Raw genomic sequence first — 14,903 nt, 5'->3', positions numbered from 1 at the left:
GCGCTGTTATCGGCCGCTGGCTGGTCAGGGTACACCGCCCAGATGCGCTTTTAAGCATCAGTAAGGTGGGATGCAACACCAGAGACATGGGTCACAATATGGATGCGGGCAGCAATGACGTCAAAATTGATCCAATGCAATAGTGGTAATGTTGTTGGCACCCTGCGGTTCTGCTGCGTTAGTGTATTGGTATGCTCTCCTGGAAATCGCCGATAGTAGCACCCGTGCTGGCAGTGTATGATGGATAATGGCTTGCCATGCTTACAGACAAACTCGATTGGCTCATTTAAGAACCAAAGCGAGTCAACCGACTTGCTGTTGTGGTTGTCATTTGCAATTACGATACTCTCCAGAAACAACATGTGTGGCACGTCGACCACCAAACATGCTGCCAGCTCGTCATCCTCAGTTGGCTCTGTGCAGCAACTCCAGCACAATATGTGCCCATGTTTCATAGGGTATATTAGTGCATCAGCGAACCAGTGCGACTCAGAGAGCCGATAATCCACCACTTTGGCACTTTGGCCAACCTCCGATGATGCGGATATACACGTGACTTAGATCTGTGGCAGTAGCTAATCGACGTGGCACGCAGCGAAGGCCCGCGACTTTTCTCCATTGGACATTTTATTTTCAAATTCAGATTTCTAAAAGATGACCGAGACCACGCAGATTGGGTTTGATCTGCTGAGCTACATTCACGATTCGCGGCAGACGTACGGGCTGCGGTCGCAGGACTACACGCGGTACCGGCGGTTCTGCGCTCACCGGCTGCAGCGGGTGCGCAAGTCAGTCAAGCTGTCGCAGGGCACGGGGACAACCTTCAAGCGCAAGGAAGTGACAGCAGAGAATGCACGCACCGCAGAGCACCTGGAGGTGCTGGTGCTGGAGGCAGGAGCGGGCGTGGGCGTACGCTATGGACCTGCGCGAGCAGTTTTCGCGCACCGAGGAGCCGCGGCAGGGCTACCATGTGATCCGGCGCCTCCGGGCCAGGCGTCAGCGCAGCCTCGCAGCTGGCAGCAGTGGGCAATGCGGTGGCGGACGCGCGGACCAGCCTGGCAGCGCACGCGTACTGGCTGCAGCTGAAGAGCCAGCTGCATTTCCAGCAGGAGGAGTATGAGGCGGCGCTGGATTGCGCGGTGTTTTCGCGGGCGGTGAGCCTGCGGTTGGCTCAGGCGGGCACGTCGCAGCAGCACGCGTTGGCGCACGCAATGATGGCGACGCTGGATCCGATTGTACGGCTGTCGGCGTACCGGGTGCGCGTGCCGGGCGCCCAGCAGAAGCCGCCGGGAGAGGTCGCGCAGGAATGGTACGAGCAGCAGATGGTGGGGAAGCCGGAGCGCGCTGCAAGCAATGTGCCTGGGTATGCAGAGATTGCTCAGAAGCTGGCGGCGTTTGGCAGCGATGAGCCGGCCAACGACCAGTACGAATCGGCGTGCTCGGCGCAGCTCGCGTGGCGCGGCGGTAGCATTGGGTTTGCCAGCTCTGAGCTAGCTGGAGCGCTGGCGAAGGCCGAGAAGGCGCTGGCAGCGGAGAATGCTGTGGCGATGTACCGGGTGGTGGAGCGGGCGGCCCAGCGCCTACATGTGGAGAGCGCCCAGGCAGCGGCCAAGGTGCAGTCGCCGGTGGCCGATGCTCTGGCGTCGGCGTACCTGGCGGTGCAGCTCCATGCCGTGTGTGTGCAGCACGCATTGGTGCTGGCCAAGTACCGGAAGCAGATTAATCTGCTAATCCCCCGCCTGCCGCTGTTCTCGCCGGCCGTCGGTGCGTGGATCACCGAGACGCCCGCGGCGGAAGCAAAGCCTGGGCTGCTGGGCAAGATCGCCGGGATGCCGGACGGCGCCCAGGTAGTGGTATTGTGCGATCTGATCCGCAAGACGCTGGCACGGCTACAGGGGCTGGTGGCAGGCATTCTTGCGCGCATGGCGCCTGGTGCAGTACGGCTGATCAGCGGCAGCCAAATCAGCGACGAGATCAGCGCCGCCCAGGCGTACTACAATGCCGTGCGTGGCTACTATGCGGCGGCCCAGCATGCGTCGGCTGAGCACACCGCGTATGTTGATGCGCTGGCGCTGCTGGACTCTGTGGTGTCACAGGAGATCCCGCAGGCACTGCAATTGATTACCAGCGTCAGTGGCCAGGAGCCTGCCGACTGCCTGTGGAGTGCCCAGGTGGGCGTGGCAGCGGCCGATGTGCAGAAGCTCGAGAGCGACGCTGCTCAGGCGCTGCAGGTGGTGCGTGGTCTGTGTGCTGATGGCAAGTCATCGTCGGTTGCAGCCAAGGAGTGGGTTGCGGATCCCAGTAAGTGCCCGGCAATGGCGGCCAACGCGCTGGCGGGGCGCGCGGGGGCGCCTGCGCGCGTACCACAGCTGGTGGATCTGGACGCAGTGTCGTTTGCAGCGGTGCCGGTGAAGCCGCTGTTCTACGACCTGGCGGCTGCCAGCATCGACTTTGACCTGGATGCGATTGAGGCCAAGGCGGGCCGGCAGAGCAAGGGCAAGCTGTCGTCGCTGATCGGCGGGCTATGGGGCGGGCGCTGAAATCAAATTAACACAACGCGGTTTGCAACGGACGCGTTCGAGATCAGCTTTTTTATACTTCAACTTCAGCTCCCCTTTATTTCAAATTTCCATAAAATGTTCAGCCAGAAGGCAATCAAGCGCGGAATCAGCGGCGACACGCAGGCGACGCCCGAGGTCGTGCGGCACTCGCGGTACCCGCACCGGCTCTCCGTATACAGCGACCCGCCGGAGCTGGAGGTCAGCATTGAGGAGTTTGAGTCGTTCGCACTGGACCGCCTGCAGGTGCTGAAGGCGATTGAAGACGCACAGATCCGCAGCTCCAACGAGGCCGACCGCCATACGCGCATATCCTCTGCGGTGGACGCGCACCTGCCCCTACACACAAACCGCTCAAAGCTCCCGCTGCGGCAGCTGATGGCAGAGCGACGCAAGGACCATGTGAGCCATTTCATCCTCCGCCTGGCCTTCAGCCGCACCGAGGACCTGCAGTCGTGGTTCCTGCGGCACGAGGGGCTTCTTCTGCAGCACCGGTTCCGCGACGCTGACGCGCAGGAGAAGCAGCATGTGCTGGCCACCATGCACCTGCCCCTGGTGTATCTGGCGCCTGGCGAGGGCATGGACGTGCGCGGCAGCTACTATTCCAAGCAGGACGCGCTGTTTGAGGTTGACTTTGAGCACGTACTGGACTTGGTGCAGCGCATGCAGGTTGTGGTGAACAAGGGTCGCGCGCTTGTGCCGCAGGCCGAGATTGCCACGCTGCTGGTGCATGAGTTCCGTCGCCAGCTGTCGCGGGCTTTGGCCGTCTGTGCCAAGGCTCTGCCACAGCTGGGCGAGGATGAGCGTCTGGTGCCGGTTCTTCAGAGCCTGAGCCGCCAGTCGGTCCGCAGCGAATACCAGCCCACAGGCGCTGCTGGCGAGGTGACTGCCGATAGCGTCGATTCCTTGGCTGTGCACTTCCCGCTCTGCATGCGGCATCTGCACACTAGCCTGCTGAAGGACCACCATCTGCGGCATGGCGGCCGCATGCAGCTGGGGCTGTTCCTGAAGGGCATTGGCCTGGGGTTGCCCGAGGCCCTGGTGTACTGGCGCCGCGCATTCAGCAACCTGACCGACGACCAGTTCCAGAAAGGCTACGCGTACAACATCCGCCACAACTACGGCCAGGAGGGCCGCCGCGTCAACTACACGCCATACTCGTGTAATCGCATCATCACCACCAACCCGCCCGGCCCTGGTGACCACCACGGCTGCCCCTTCCGCCATTTCGCCTCCGACCGCCTCAACGCTGCATTGCGCCAGGACGGCCTGGGCGAAGCCGAGGCTACCGAGGTCGTCGAGCTGGCCCGCAATGGCCACTACCAGGTCGCCTGCACCAGGCATATGGAGATCAACCTCAGGAAGCGCCGCACTGAGCCTGCCGAGGAGCTGCGAGTCGATACTGTCGTCAGCCCGAACCAGTGGTTCGATCTGAGCGTCGGCAATGGCAAGCTGCCCGAGTCCTCGCGGTTCGCTGCCAGCGCAGCGCAGCCCCCAGGCATGACGCAATGATTCCGGCGCCAAGCAAATGTGCGTGATCGTGTGTGCGAACGTAAATAGAAAACACGGCCGGCCTTGGCGTTGTTGATAAATAGTCATTTTGCCTGCGCTGCCAGATCTAGAACCATCCTGGGCATTACTGCGCCCATGGGCGAAAATCAAGCGCGAAGAAATCAAGCCCAGTAAAAATAGCTGCACGTCCAGGTGTCACTCCTGCTTGTCGTCATTCAAAAGCGGTGCTCTGCGACCAGTAGAAACGCCTCAAAACAATCCTCTCTTTCCCTGCAAGCTCGCATTTTTCTCTGCTTCTTTTTTCTCGCGTATTTTTGACGTACAACACCTATCTTAATTCAAATCTAGCATCTTTCCAAACTAAAAAAAACATGTCTTACGGCTATCGCGGTGGTCCTCCTCCCCAGCAGCAGCAGCAGCAGCAGGGCAACTACGGCCGTCCTCCTCCTCCCCAGCAGGGCGGCGGCTACGGCGGCGGCTACGGTGGTGGCCAGCAGGGCGGCTACGGCGGCCAGCAGGGCGGATACGGTAAGTAGAAAACCCCCTTCCACCCTGGAACAGCAACCCCTTCCACCCTGGAACAGCAACCCCTTCCCTTCATAGTTCTGGACTATTCATGCTAACAACCCATGCATTCATGCAAACCCACTGTTCTGTAGGCTGGCGGTGGAAACCAGCAGCAGTTCCAGCAGCTCCAGTACTGGTTCCGTGCGGTCGACAGGTATGGCGGAGCTTGTCATTAATTGTTGTCGGAAATATCCGCGCGAGCTGCGGCCTTGGTGCTCAAACAATGTTTCTCCTTTTTTTCCCCGTGTAGTGACGGCAGTGGTCAGCTGGACGCGAACGAGCTTCAGCAGGCTCTCGTTAATGGTACGTATGACGCGTCTCGTTACTGGGTCATAGCCTCCACCAGCCCTCTAGAGGGGAGAGGGGTTTGACCCCCACCCCCGACCGCATGTCTGCGAGATAAAGGACATGCTGCCAATATATGCAGCTCTCTGTTTGCAAATCCCCACTTGCACGCGCATTTTTCACTCAGCGAAATAACGTGAGTCGCCTTTTTCTTCTTCATGTAGGTGACTGGAGCCGGTTCAGCCTGGACACTGTGCGTCTGATGATCGCCATGTTTGACCGCGACCACAGCGGCACCATCAGCTTCGACGAGTTTGTCGGTCTCTGGCGCTACATCGAGGAGTGGAAGCAGTGCTTCCGCACCTTTGACCGGGACAACTCGGGCACCATTGACCGCGGAGAGCTGCTGCAGGCTCTGAATGCCTTTGGTTTCCGCGTCTCGCCGCAGATTGTCGACATGCTTATCCGCAAATACGACATTCAAGGTAAGTTGAGCCATGCAGCTGTCGAACATACTAATAACCGTTCTTGGTGAATGCTCGCTCTCTTGTAATATCATGCTACACTTATATAACCAACTTCTATCTCCTTCCCCTTCTTTACTTTGCGATATGCCTTCCACCCCTCTGTGTTCTGCATTGCTCTTGCTGCTCTCCTCGAACTGTGCACTATGCGTGCATGACATCCCTTCGCCTGCCGAAATGAATTGAAATGATATTTGGTAAGTTCACCCCCCACCCATTCTCTTTCTGCATACTGACCACACGACGCAACATCTCCCCACTCACTTTTCCTGCTTTCTTCTTTCTCCATCACCATATGTGTCCAACTCGTGGACAACCAATTTCATCACTAACACCCCCACCTTGCAAAACCCCCACCTTGCCGCTTTGCAAACACAATACTTCCTACACCACCACCACCACCACCACCATTATTGTTTGTTTCTTGCTTGGCATTGATAGCTGGAAATGTCAAATCGGCCGCTAAAGGACGTGGTGCCATCACATTCGACAACTTCATCAACTCGTGTGTGACCATCCGCTCCCTGACCGACTCCTTCCGTCGTTACGACACCGACAACGACGGATGGGTCAACATGAACTACGAAACGGTAAGTCGCATATTTCACCTCACTCTTTGCAGCCCGTGTTTATGCAAACTCGTATTACTAATACTGTTACTAATTAGTACTTTGAAAACATTGTGCGCTTCATGTAAATGCCACTCCCCTCTATCATCGTCTTTTTGTCGGGAGATGTGCGTGTGTTTTTTTGCCCTTTGTAGTTCCTCCAGCTCGTCATCTCAAACAAGTAAAGCACCACATTTTCAAGTCAAGCCAAGATATCGAAAGCAAGTTATCGTCGCGGACCCAAGTCAAGTCAAGAACCACATTGTCTCCACACCCCACGTTGCTGCCTTTTCTCCTGTCTTTTCCTGTTTATTGTTGCTTACCTGCTTCCCCTCTCTCCTTATATTGTCCTCCTTTCCTTTTTATTTTACAAAGCAAACACGCACACGTACCTTATGTCCACTCGACCCACCCCTGGAAATACACGTGCATCTGTCGCGTTGTTATAGTGATCGGTATGCTTGCATATATTTATGTGTGTATGTGGAATTGTTACATGTCGCTCACGACCAGCATCGGTACTGACAACTTCGCCAACGTCAGCGACCCGGGACAGACATACAACGATGGGCGTCCAGATCTCGTTGCGAATAATAGCAGTGAGGACCTGAACCTCTGAGGAAGACGACGGTATCTTCCCATGACTTGATGACACGGCTGCACGCGAATCGAGGATACCCGTACCATGTTGGATATATACCGCCACTTCAGACCCCACGGCCGCTGTGCTTTCTCCTCCTCTTCCCTTAAGTAAAGCCACATGTCAATGCCATCCGAAACGCTCTGAAACGCAACAAATAAGCGTGTGCAAACCAGCATCAACGCTCACAATTTATTGTAGTAAATCCACTGGATAAGCAAGATAATGCTGCAGATGCCGTTCACGACACTATGTGCTTCCACATAACTGGGAGCTAGCACCTGGGAACTGCGTAGAGGCAAAGCGATCCGATGACTGCGAACTCAATCGATTGAAGAAGATGGTATGCAATCGGCACGTACGTAGTCGACTTGCGTTTGAACACCAAAATAATAGATGGTGTGAAGTAAGTAGCATAGATCCAGGGCACCAGCCTGTGACTGAGGTGATCTATAGCCCAGAAAAGTGTGTGAACTTGACTCCCATCAGACATATGCAGGTACTGAATATCAATGCCGCCGGAGATATACGCTTGATAGGCGTACTCCACGACAAGAGATGCTCCAATAGCCACGAGCAATAGCTTAAAAGTCCATGAGCATATTTCGGAATAGGCACTCTCCGGGTCGTTCTCCTTGGTCTCCTTAGTTTGCAGCGACTCATCGTCCTTTTCCCTGTCACTGGTGTTAGTCGCCCGAGAACCGCTGAGATACCGTATGACACTCGCCACCCGTCTTTGAGGCATAATCCCAAGGAGGAACTTCATCAAACACCAGGCAAAGCCAAGGTTAACGAGCGCCCCATCTAACCCTGCATGCGGAACCACTAGCCCAATGGTACCAATCAAGGTTGTCTGGGATATCTCTTGGAATATATACATCGCAAAAATCGAGTTGGCCTTTCCGCTGTTCGAACAGGCTGATGCCAAATAAAGCCTGGCAATGTAGAGCTGCCGGATGAGCCACAGAGAGAGTAGTGCTGGGTAGAGCGCAAGGTAAATCGCGGTTGAGACTGTCGAACTGGCCGTCGATGACCAAAGGTTTAGGCGTGGCGCCAAAAGCTTGCCCTCATTCAATTTAAACAACCTGTACACCTCATCGTTCACTCTGCGTTCGATGCGGTTAGAAGCCTGCTCGGCGCTAGTGCGTACGCCACGAATCCCTATGGCAATATCAACAGTTGCACTGAGTGCTTCAGGCTCCTCGTTGATTCTGCTGCGATTAGCAAGAGGGAATTTTTTCCATTCAGACTTGGCGTCACTGTCCAGATAGAGCAGAGGGAGGTACACGTCCTTGGCGCTAGTGCTATCAGTTGTGCTGTCAGACCCGAGTGATTTTCCATGGACGACGGTGCACTTGTTGCAATCGAATATTGGGCAGGGAGTCAGGATCTATACACGTTGTCCTCGAGATGGATCTTCCACTTGGCCTGGGTATCCACCCGGAATGTTGATTTCGAGACGCAATGGGCCTTGATACCTTTTCCCTTCTGGTCATCATTGTAGCACGTAGTCAAAATTGACGTAGTCGCAATCAGGCTCTGATCAACAACCAGATGGGGGTCGCTGATATTCGGGTGAGGTGTAAACTGGCCAGCCTTCTGAATGAAAACACACATGAACCTCGTATCCGTATCCGTTAGATTCAGACCCAGGCGCTTCTCAAAGACTGGGTACCGGTTCGCCAGGCTCTGCGGCTCGATGTGCCAGACTTTCGGTGGCATTCTGGAAGAACGTCTCGAGTGAATCAGAGTCGCACGGCTTATTGTTGACATATACCTTGGCCTCGTATTCAAATGGTTCCTTCCATGCGAGCGAGATGAGCTCGGCAGTCTCGTTGGCAGGCGGCACAGGATGAAGATAGGGAACATTCGTGGTTGGAAAGTAGAAAACCATGAACGTTTGCACGCTCAGGAACAGCGACTGCAGAAGCAGCCATCCGGCAAACGCAAGCACAGCTAGCTGCACAAGCTTACCAGCAGACAGGACAATATTCATGTCGTGGAAATATAGGGAGAGATGTTTGAAAAGTGGATGAGAAGAGAGGAGAAAGCCCTTGCTTGTCCCTGGTATTGGATACCTTGAGGATTGTCGTCAGCTGCGGTTGTCAGTTCCGCTCAAATGATCTACTGGCAGGGAATGGCATGTTTTCGATGATTTCTTGCATTGGAGAGCGCTCGCTAATCAAACCTGATCACTCACTGATTTTCTGTTTGGTCGTGTCCGATGCTAAGATGTGCTGTGTAGTGTTTAAACGTGGATTTTGACGCTATTTGAAGCCGTTTCTTACAATTGCACGCTAAGTCTAGTATCATAGTTATCCTGACAAGCTTCTAATAGCAATAGGCATGCATGGACTAGGTTACAGGCAGACACCAGCTGATATTACTACTAGGAAGCAAGAATTAGGACTATTAATGCTATCCAGTCTGTTTGTTAGCAGTGCTATGGACTTTATTACTAACTGCTGTGTCTCTGGTACGATACACATAGATAGACAGCCTCCTGGCAACTGTCTGAAATATGTTTACTCTCCAAGCACCTTTATATGATGTATATTAAATGTATGAAATATGCTATATAAAAGAAGGATGGAGGAATTGCTAGGTGAAAGAGGCAGGTGCCTATCTAAGTAGTGGTGCCAGCTACCTGGAATAGTATGACTAGCCATTGTGGCCTAAAGGTCTTGATCCATAGGTTCCTAAAATCATATGGATTTAGAACCACATTAGTATCAACTAAGGAGGCCATTCATAAATAAGAAAGTTTAAAGAAACTTAATATCATATATTAGAATAACTAATAAACAAATTATAAATCATTTACTAGTAGTTGATAAATATTTTAAAATCAGAATATTTAGTAATATCTAAAAGATATTAGCAGCAATATTACTAATAAATAAAATAACAAAAGGTTACTTCTCTGAAACCCCTATTAGTATCCTGAAAAATTTCAGTTGATCTCTTATAACCTAGGCCTATATCTTAGTAGAAGCATATTAATTATATATTAACTGACATTTTTCAGGATACTGATAGGGTTTTATAGAAGTGCCTAAATAACAAAAGAATAAGAAGTTTTAGAAGTTCTAAATATTTATTATCTAGTTTAGAAACTGTGAATAACCTCCCTACTTAGAAAGATAGATAGGATAGATATAGGTATATTATTTGCAAACTGGCTTTATGCATATTAGAAACTGGATTAGCAGATAGAGTGCATGTGCCTTGTTTTTCAGTTACTTCCTTCTTATGGCATTGATTCAGATAGGGAGGATGATAAGTAAATTGAACCTGGGTAGCAATATGGATTGATCAACTTTCCCTTCATGAATAAGACTGTGGGTGACATGTAGGATAGCATAAATGCTCTGGGGAAATGGCCAGTTTGTAGTCGATGATACACTTGGTACCATATCTACGGACAGCCACAGATTACTACATAAGTATTCTTGCTATTTGCATATTAACAAAGAGCAAGGGTTTAATGAGCAGATATTTCATAGCCTAGATTTCGATTGTATGAACTACCACCGCAAATGCAGCCATATTGTGATGACTCACTGCAACACATTTATATACGCTGCATGTATACGCAGATATATCATTGGGCAAGTGACACTGATATCAGTCATGGAATAATAGCACCATTTTGCTCATGCAAATATCCTAATTTGTTACTTTTCTATGCGTTACCTGTTGACATGCATATAAATGCAGCACTCGACAGGTACTCTCTTAGATATACCATAGCTTTGGTCTGCATGACCATGGCGAGTTTACCCCCCTCAGCCGCCCTGGGGTCGAGTTTGACCTCAGATGCAACTCTCTGTGGGACAAGAGTTCCTTAGGGACTGAACAGCTGCTACACTATTTATGTCAGAAAAATAGCCAGATGCGGTTCGGGGAGTTGACAGATCCGCCACAGAGTTAGGCCTAATGGCCATTGGCATTTCCCCGAATGCTGTGGATGTGGGTACATGCGTATCTGTCGTGCGAACAGCAAGACCTATCACCAGGCACTATTTGTCCCCAAAACAACAAAAACAGCAATATGAAATCCGTGCGGCTCAGGATTCGTGGATTATTATTTGAGCCACAATCAAAAGTTTTCTTGGTGACTCTTTCTTTTCGCTCCTTCGCTTTCACCTCCCACTACCTTTTACTATTACCATGGTCCCGGTCGCTTCCAACGGTTCGACAACGCGCGTGCGCGAGATAATATTCCTGGGCACCGGCACGTCTGGCTGCATTCCCAACATTCCGTGCATTACCTCTGACAACCCTGACTGCACGGTCTGCAAATACTCGCTGACAGCGCAGGGAGCGAAGAACCGGCGACGCAACACCTCGCTACTGATCCGCATTGATCATGTGGACGGGCGCGAGCGCAACGTGGTAATCGACTGCGGCAAGACGTTCTTTGAGTCGGCCGTGGAGGTGTTTGTCAAGCACAATGTAAAGACCATCGACGCCGTTCTTTTGACACACGGGCACGCCGACGCAATCCTGGGCCTAGACGACCTGCGCCAATGGACGTTGAGCCTGGGGGCCAGCATTCCAGTGTTCCTGAGCAAAGAGACGCTGGAGACCGTGGGCAATGCGTTCCCGTACCTGGTCGATACAAGCAAGGCGACCGGCAGCGGCGAGGTGCCGAAGCTGAACTTCCAAGTAATTGATCCAACAGTGCCACTGGAGGTGGCCGGGGTTGAATTCCAGCCACTGCTTGTGGAGCACGGCCGGTACAGCGACGGCGAGCCGTTCTTTTTCCTGGGGTTCCGGTTCGGTAACGTGTCATATATCTCGGACTGCTCTCGGATCCCTGAGGCGACGCGGCCGCTAATATCCGGCACAGAGCTGCTGGTGCTGGATGCGCTGAGGTGGACGTCGCATGCGTCGCATTTCGGCTACTGGGATGCGCTCGAAGAGGTCAGGCGGTTCCGCCCGGAGCGTACACTGCTGACGGACTTTTGCCACTCCATTGAGCACGGCGACATGGAGGCGTATGGAAAAAAGCTCCTGTGCGAAGAGGGCCTGGTGGTCGATCCGGCGTACGACGGCATGCGGGTGGTTTTGTGAAGAGCTTCGTATTGTCACCAATAGATCTTTTTTATAGCTCAGTATCATTCAAAGTGGATTACGCGCTGGAGCGGCCGCATCGTCGGGTTTTCAGGGTACCCGGCTGCACTAACGTCAAAGTCCCGCCCGTCCTCGTCGAATGCCGCGAATCGCGTCACCACGTCGCCGTAGACGCCGAGCCGCCACCCGATCTCCTCGTACAGCGACTCTGCCACTTCCTCCCACGCGCCCACGCTGTCATTGCTGTCGCTGAAGCTGCTTCCCGAGTCCCCGCCCCTGATACTGGGTGTAGGTGCCAATGGCTGCCGCCGCGCCAACAGGTCAGCCAGACTCGATGCGCTAAGCATTTGCCCCAGCGGCATCCCCAACATGCCGCCTGCACGAGCCCGTGCCATGGCTACCTGACGCGGCCGCGGGCTGCGCGAGGCCATCCGGATATCTGCTGCCCCATTCAGAGTTGCATCGCTGGGCTGCCTGGGCGGACACGTCTGTGCGGGCAGTGCAGGCAGCCAGACGTGGGAAAAGCCCGGGTCTGTCACGTGTTTCGGCCACAGAACCGTCGGGTCATCGAACAGCTCGCTGCGAACAGGCACTCCCGGCCCCACTGTGGCGATTTCTGGCCGTGCATCTATCCGCCACGCCTCATATGGGAACGGCGCCGGCTCAGCAAATAGCTGGCTGATTGCAGGATCGGGCCGCGTCGGAATCAGCGACGCCTGCGAGCGGATCTCCTGCCCTATTTCATTGAACATTGGCGGCTCGGGCGACCCGCCGTGCTCGGTAACGGTGATTTTCAAGCACGGATCAGAACATGCGCGCTCGATCTCGCGTGGCAGCGCATACTCGTGGAATCCCATTGCTGTGGTCTGCGAGTTGGCCAGCTCGGGCTCTGGTGCCGGCGTCGCTCGGCCGAGTCGAAGCCGCACGTCGGCTGTTTCCTCGGGGTGATCGTCAATGTAGATAAGGCGCGGGTAGATGCGCGTCTTAATTATGTAGTTGAAGTAAAAGGTGATCATGATAGTAGATATCACCATGGTGAGCTGCATCCCCGATGCCTTGGTTTTGTGCACCGACACACGCATCACTATGACCAGGAAGAACAGCGCCTCGGCCGCATACAGACACATCCACCGGTGCGCCAGCAGCTTGACGCTGATCTGTCCGCCAAGCCGGAACGACCGGTCATCGTACACATACATAAACTTGTACTTGTAGACGAACGCGAACAGCACAAAGTAGAGCGTTGTGGCCACCGTCATCAGCGGCGCCACAGCCGAGTAGATTAGCCCCAGCAGAAACATCAGCGAATGGGTCGGGATCGCCTCGGCGTACTGAAACTTGGACGGCATCTTGTGCTGCAGCATGATGCGCGGCGACCGCCGGCTGAACCACGTTGTAAATTTGTAGTCGATGATGCGCAGCACCCGCGCCAGCTCCATCCCAGCGTTCGCCAGCGCCTGCATCAGCACATACGCCATGAAGAACGTGCTGACCGTCGGTATCTCCTTGATAATTGTGCGCGCTGCTGCGAACGGATCGTGCAGGAACGTGTCAAAGCTGCCGAAAATCGTCGATGCCACGCACGGAATCACAAACGCATCGGTGATCTCGAAAAGGAACATGTAGTTCAGCAGCGTCAGCTCCATGTGCCGTGTTGTTGGGATCCCCTCTATGGCGATTGCGCGCCGGAACAGACCCGGGATCATCCGCTGCAGAATCCCCAGGATCAACGGCGGAAACACTCCCTGCACCAGCCCCGCCAGCTGCGTCGGCCAGTTCGAGATGTCCTTGAACGGCCCAAAGTTTTCCAACCGGTCCATCTTTGCCACTGCCGAGATAAACACTACCGGGAAGATCCATACGCTGATCACACCCAGCACGAACGCCCGCGATAGAACCTTGTTGATGCGCTTCGCCCGCATCGGCACCGTCAGGCCCGGCCAGTTGATCTCCCCTGGGTCAATGTCGCTGAACCGCGGCCAGTATGTTGGCGGCAGGCCGCGCCGGAACCACTGCGTCTCCAGCGATGACTTGCATGCCTCGTGTGCCGCCTCCTGCCGATTAAAAACTATCAGTGCTGCCGACGGCCGCTGGTCCATTGCCAAATGCGTCCGCAGCCCGCAGATCTCGCGGTTCAGCTCTGTGATTCGATCGCAGTGGTAGGAGATTGCATCCACTGGCTCTCCACGCGGGTCCTTCCCCTCCCAAAGCCGCGCCATCTCGAACTTGCTTATCCGTGTTGTTGGTCGCAGTTGCTTCATAATCCCGCCGCGCCGCGTCCGTCCGAAAGCCCTTGGCCAGGAACTCGCACATGTCGGCTTCGAGCTCCCGCACGTGCTTGTTCCGTCGCGCTACCAGCTTGCCCATGTCGCTGTGCGTCAGGCATGGGCACGCGGCCATCACACCGCCTGGAAAATGTCTAAATTTCTCCAGCAGCTTCTCCACTGTGTTTTCTGCCCGCGGAATCCCTGTGATAAGAACTGAATTGGCTCGCAGAAGCTGCTTGTAGTCAGGCTCACGTAGATATGCGTTGCGAATCCCCAGGTAGTGGAATGCGTCGCAAAATGTCAGGTATATTGTTGCCACTACACTGGATCACATTTTTCAGTTGGGAAGGCCATATGCACTATCCAGCTGATAAACAGACATCTCCTCGATCGCAGAGTCATACTTACGTACTAGCACGCAAAACAGCACCACATGGGCCCACATCCGACTGTCCTTATTGCTGATATTGCTCATTGTGAGCTTTTCTAGCGACTGCATCAACCCACCCCGATCCTCGTCATTGGCAATCAGCACGCCAATGGCCAGGACAGCAAATCCAGAAAACATCACCGCTGTACTCTTCAGGTTCCGCATAAACATCGCCGCATCCGGCCCTGCCACCCGGTACACTGCATCCTCTTTAACCTTGTACGTTTGCTTTGCCCACGTGAACCTCGACGTTTCAATAAATGGGTCTGGCATCCGCGTGTACAGTGCTGCGAAATTCCGCGGCGTATACAACCGCGGCTTCCGTCGTCGGTAATAGGTAAAGGCCCCGAATAATATTAGCCCGACAAAGAAGTAAAATATCATTGCTGAGAGAAACGCAGAGAGCGATGGGTTCTGTGCCTGAACTTGGCTA

At 54.0% G+C, this 14,903-nt stretch overlaps 6 protein-coding genes across 6 annotated transcripts; 4 read left to right on the top strand and 2 right to left on the bottom strand.

The window, feature by feature from the left end:
* Positions 1–654: 654 nt before the first annotated feature.
* DL89DRAFT_255056 (uncharacterized protein) lies at positions 655–2,540 on the top strand (the record flags this gene model as incomplete). The annotated part of the gene is made up of 2 exons (XM_040885313.1): positions 655–909; positions 1,083–2,540. The coding sequence occupies 2 exons, from the start codon at positions 655–657 to the stop codon at positions 2,538–2,540; spliced, it is 1,713 nt and encodes a 570-aa protein (XP_040746227.1).
* A 71-nt stretch (positions 2,541–2,611) lies between these two features.
* DL89DRAFT_265067 (DNA primase large subunit) lies at positions 2,612–4,121 on the top strand. Its single transcript, XM_040886501.1, has one exon. It carries the CDS (start codon positions 2,637–2,639, stop codon positions 4,068–4,070), a length of 1,434 nt encoding a protein of 477 aa, XP_040746226.1. The 5' UTR covers positions 2,612–2,636; the 3' UTR covers positions 4,071–4,121.
* A 129-nt stretch (positions 4,122–4,250) lies between these two features.
* DL89DRAFT_308706 (EF-hand) lies at positions 4,251–6,143 on the top strand (the record flags this gene model as incomplete). The annotated part of the gene is made up of 5 exons (XM_040890934.1): positions 4,251–4,602; positions 4,888–4,940; positions 5,147–5,446; positions 5,915–6,036; positions 6,114–6,143. Exons 1-5 carry the CDS (start codon positions 4,442–4,444, stop codon positions 6,141–6,143), a joined length of 666 nt encoding a protein of 221 aa, XP_040746225.1. The 5' UTR covers positions 4,251–4,441.
* Positions 6,144–6,848: 705 nt separating this feature from the next.
* Positions 6,849–8,720, bottom strand: DL89DRAFT_265064 (uncharacterized protein). Its single transcript, XM_040886500.1, has 6 exons — positions 8,452–8,720; positions 8,093–8,429; positions 8,020–8,048; positions 7,845–7,998; positions 6,976–7,823; positions 6,849–6,943 (listed from the first exon to the last, which is right to left on the bottom strand). Exons 1-6 carry the CDS (start codon positions 8,688–8,690, stop codon positions 6,880–6,882), a joined length of 1,671 nt encoding a protein of 556 aa, XP_040746224.1. The 5' UTR covers positions 8,691–8,720; the 3' UTR covers positions 6,849–6,879.
* Positions 8,721–10,655: 1,935 nt separating this feature from the next.
* Positions 10,656–11,795, top strand: DL89DRAFT_84158 (hydrolase-like protein). Its single transcript, XM_040892146.1, has one exon. It carries the CDS (start codon positions 10,868–10,870, stop codon positions 11,771–11,773), a length of 906 nt encoding a protein of 301 aa, XP_040746223.1. The 5' UTR covers positions 10,656–10,867; the 3' UTR covers positions 11,774–11,795.
* A 22-nt stretch (positions 11,796–11,817) lies between these two features.
* Positions 11,818–14,743, bottom strand: DL89DRAFT_290695 (uncharacterized protein; the record flags this gene model as incomplete). The annotated part of the gene is made up of 3 exons (XM_040890113.1): positions 11,818–13,968; positions 14,000–14,358; positions 14,449–14,743. The coding sequence occupies 3 exons, from the start codon at positions 14,741–14,743 to the stop codon at positions 11,818–11,820; spliced, it is 2,805 nt and encodes a 934-aa protein (XP_040746222.1).
* Between the last annotated feature and the right edge of the window lie 160 nt (positions 14,744–14,903).

Source organism: Linderina pennispora (genome assembly GCF_002104995.1).
Source record: "Linderina pennispora strain ATCC 12442 chromosome Unknown DL89scaffold_2, whole genome shotgun sequence".
Lineage (NCBI taxonomy): Eukaryota > Fungi > Kickxellomycota > Kickxellomycetes > Kickxellales > Kickxellaceae > Linderina > Linderina pennispora.
This window is presented reverse-complemented; position numbering and strand designations above follow the sequence as displayed.

Excerpts from the sequence above, each read along its gene's own strand:
- DL89DRAFT_265064 (XM_040886500.1), bottom strand. The coding sequence starts at position 8,690 with ATGAATATTGTCCTGTCTGCTGGTAAGCTTGTGCAGCTAGCTGTGCTT. Across the intron at positions 8,049-8,092 it reads AGATCCATCTCGAGGACAAC|TGCACCGTCGTCCATGGAAA; the intron begins GTGTATAGATCC and ends GATTGCAACAAG. Across the intron at positions 6,944-6,975 it reads TGCCTCTACGCAGTTCCCAG|TGTCGTGAACGGCATCTGCA; the intron begins GTGCTAGCTCCC and ends GGAAGCACATAG.
- DL89DRAFT_84158 (XM_040892146.1), top strand. The coding sequence starts at position 10,868 with ATGGTCCCGGTCGCTTCCAACGGTTCGACAACGCGCGTGCGCGAGATA.
- DL89DRAFT_265067 (XM_040886501.1), top strand. The coding sequence starts at position 2,637 with ATGTTCAGCCAGAAGGCAATCAAGCGCGGAATCAGCGGCGACACGCAG.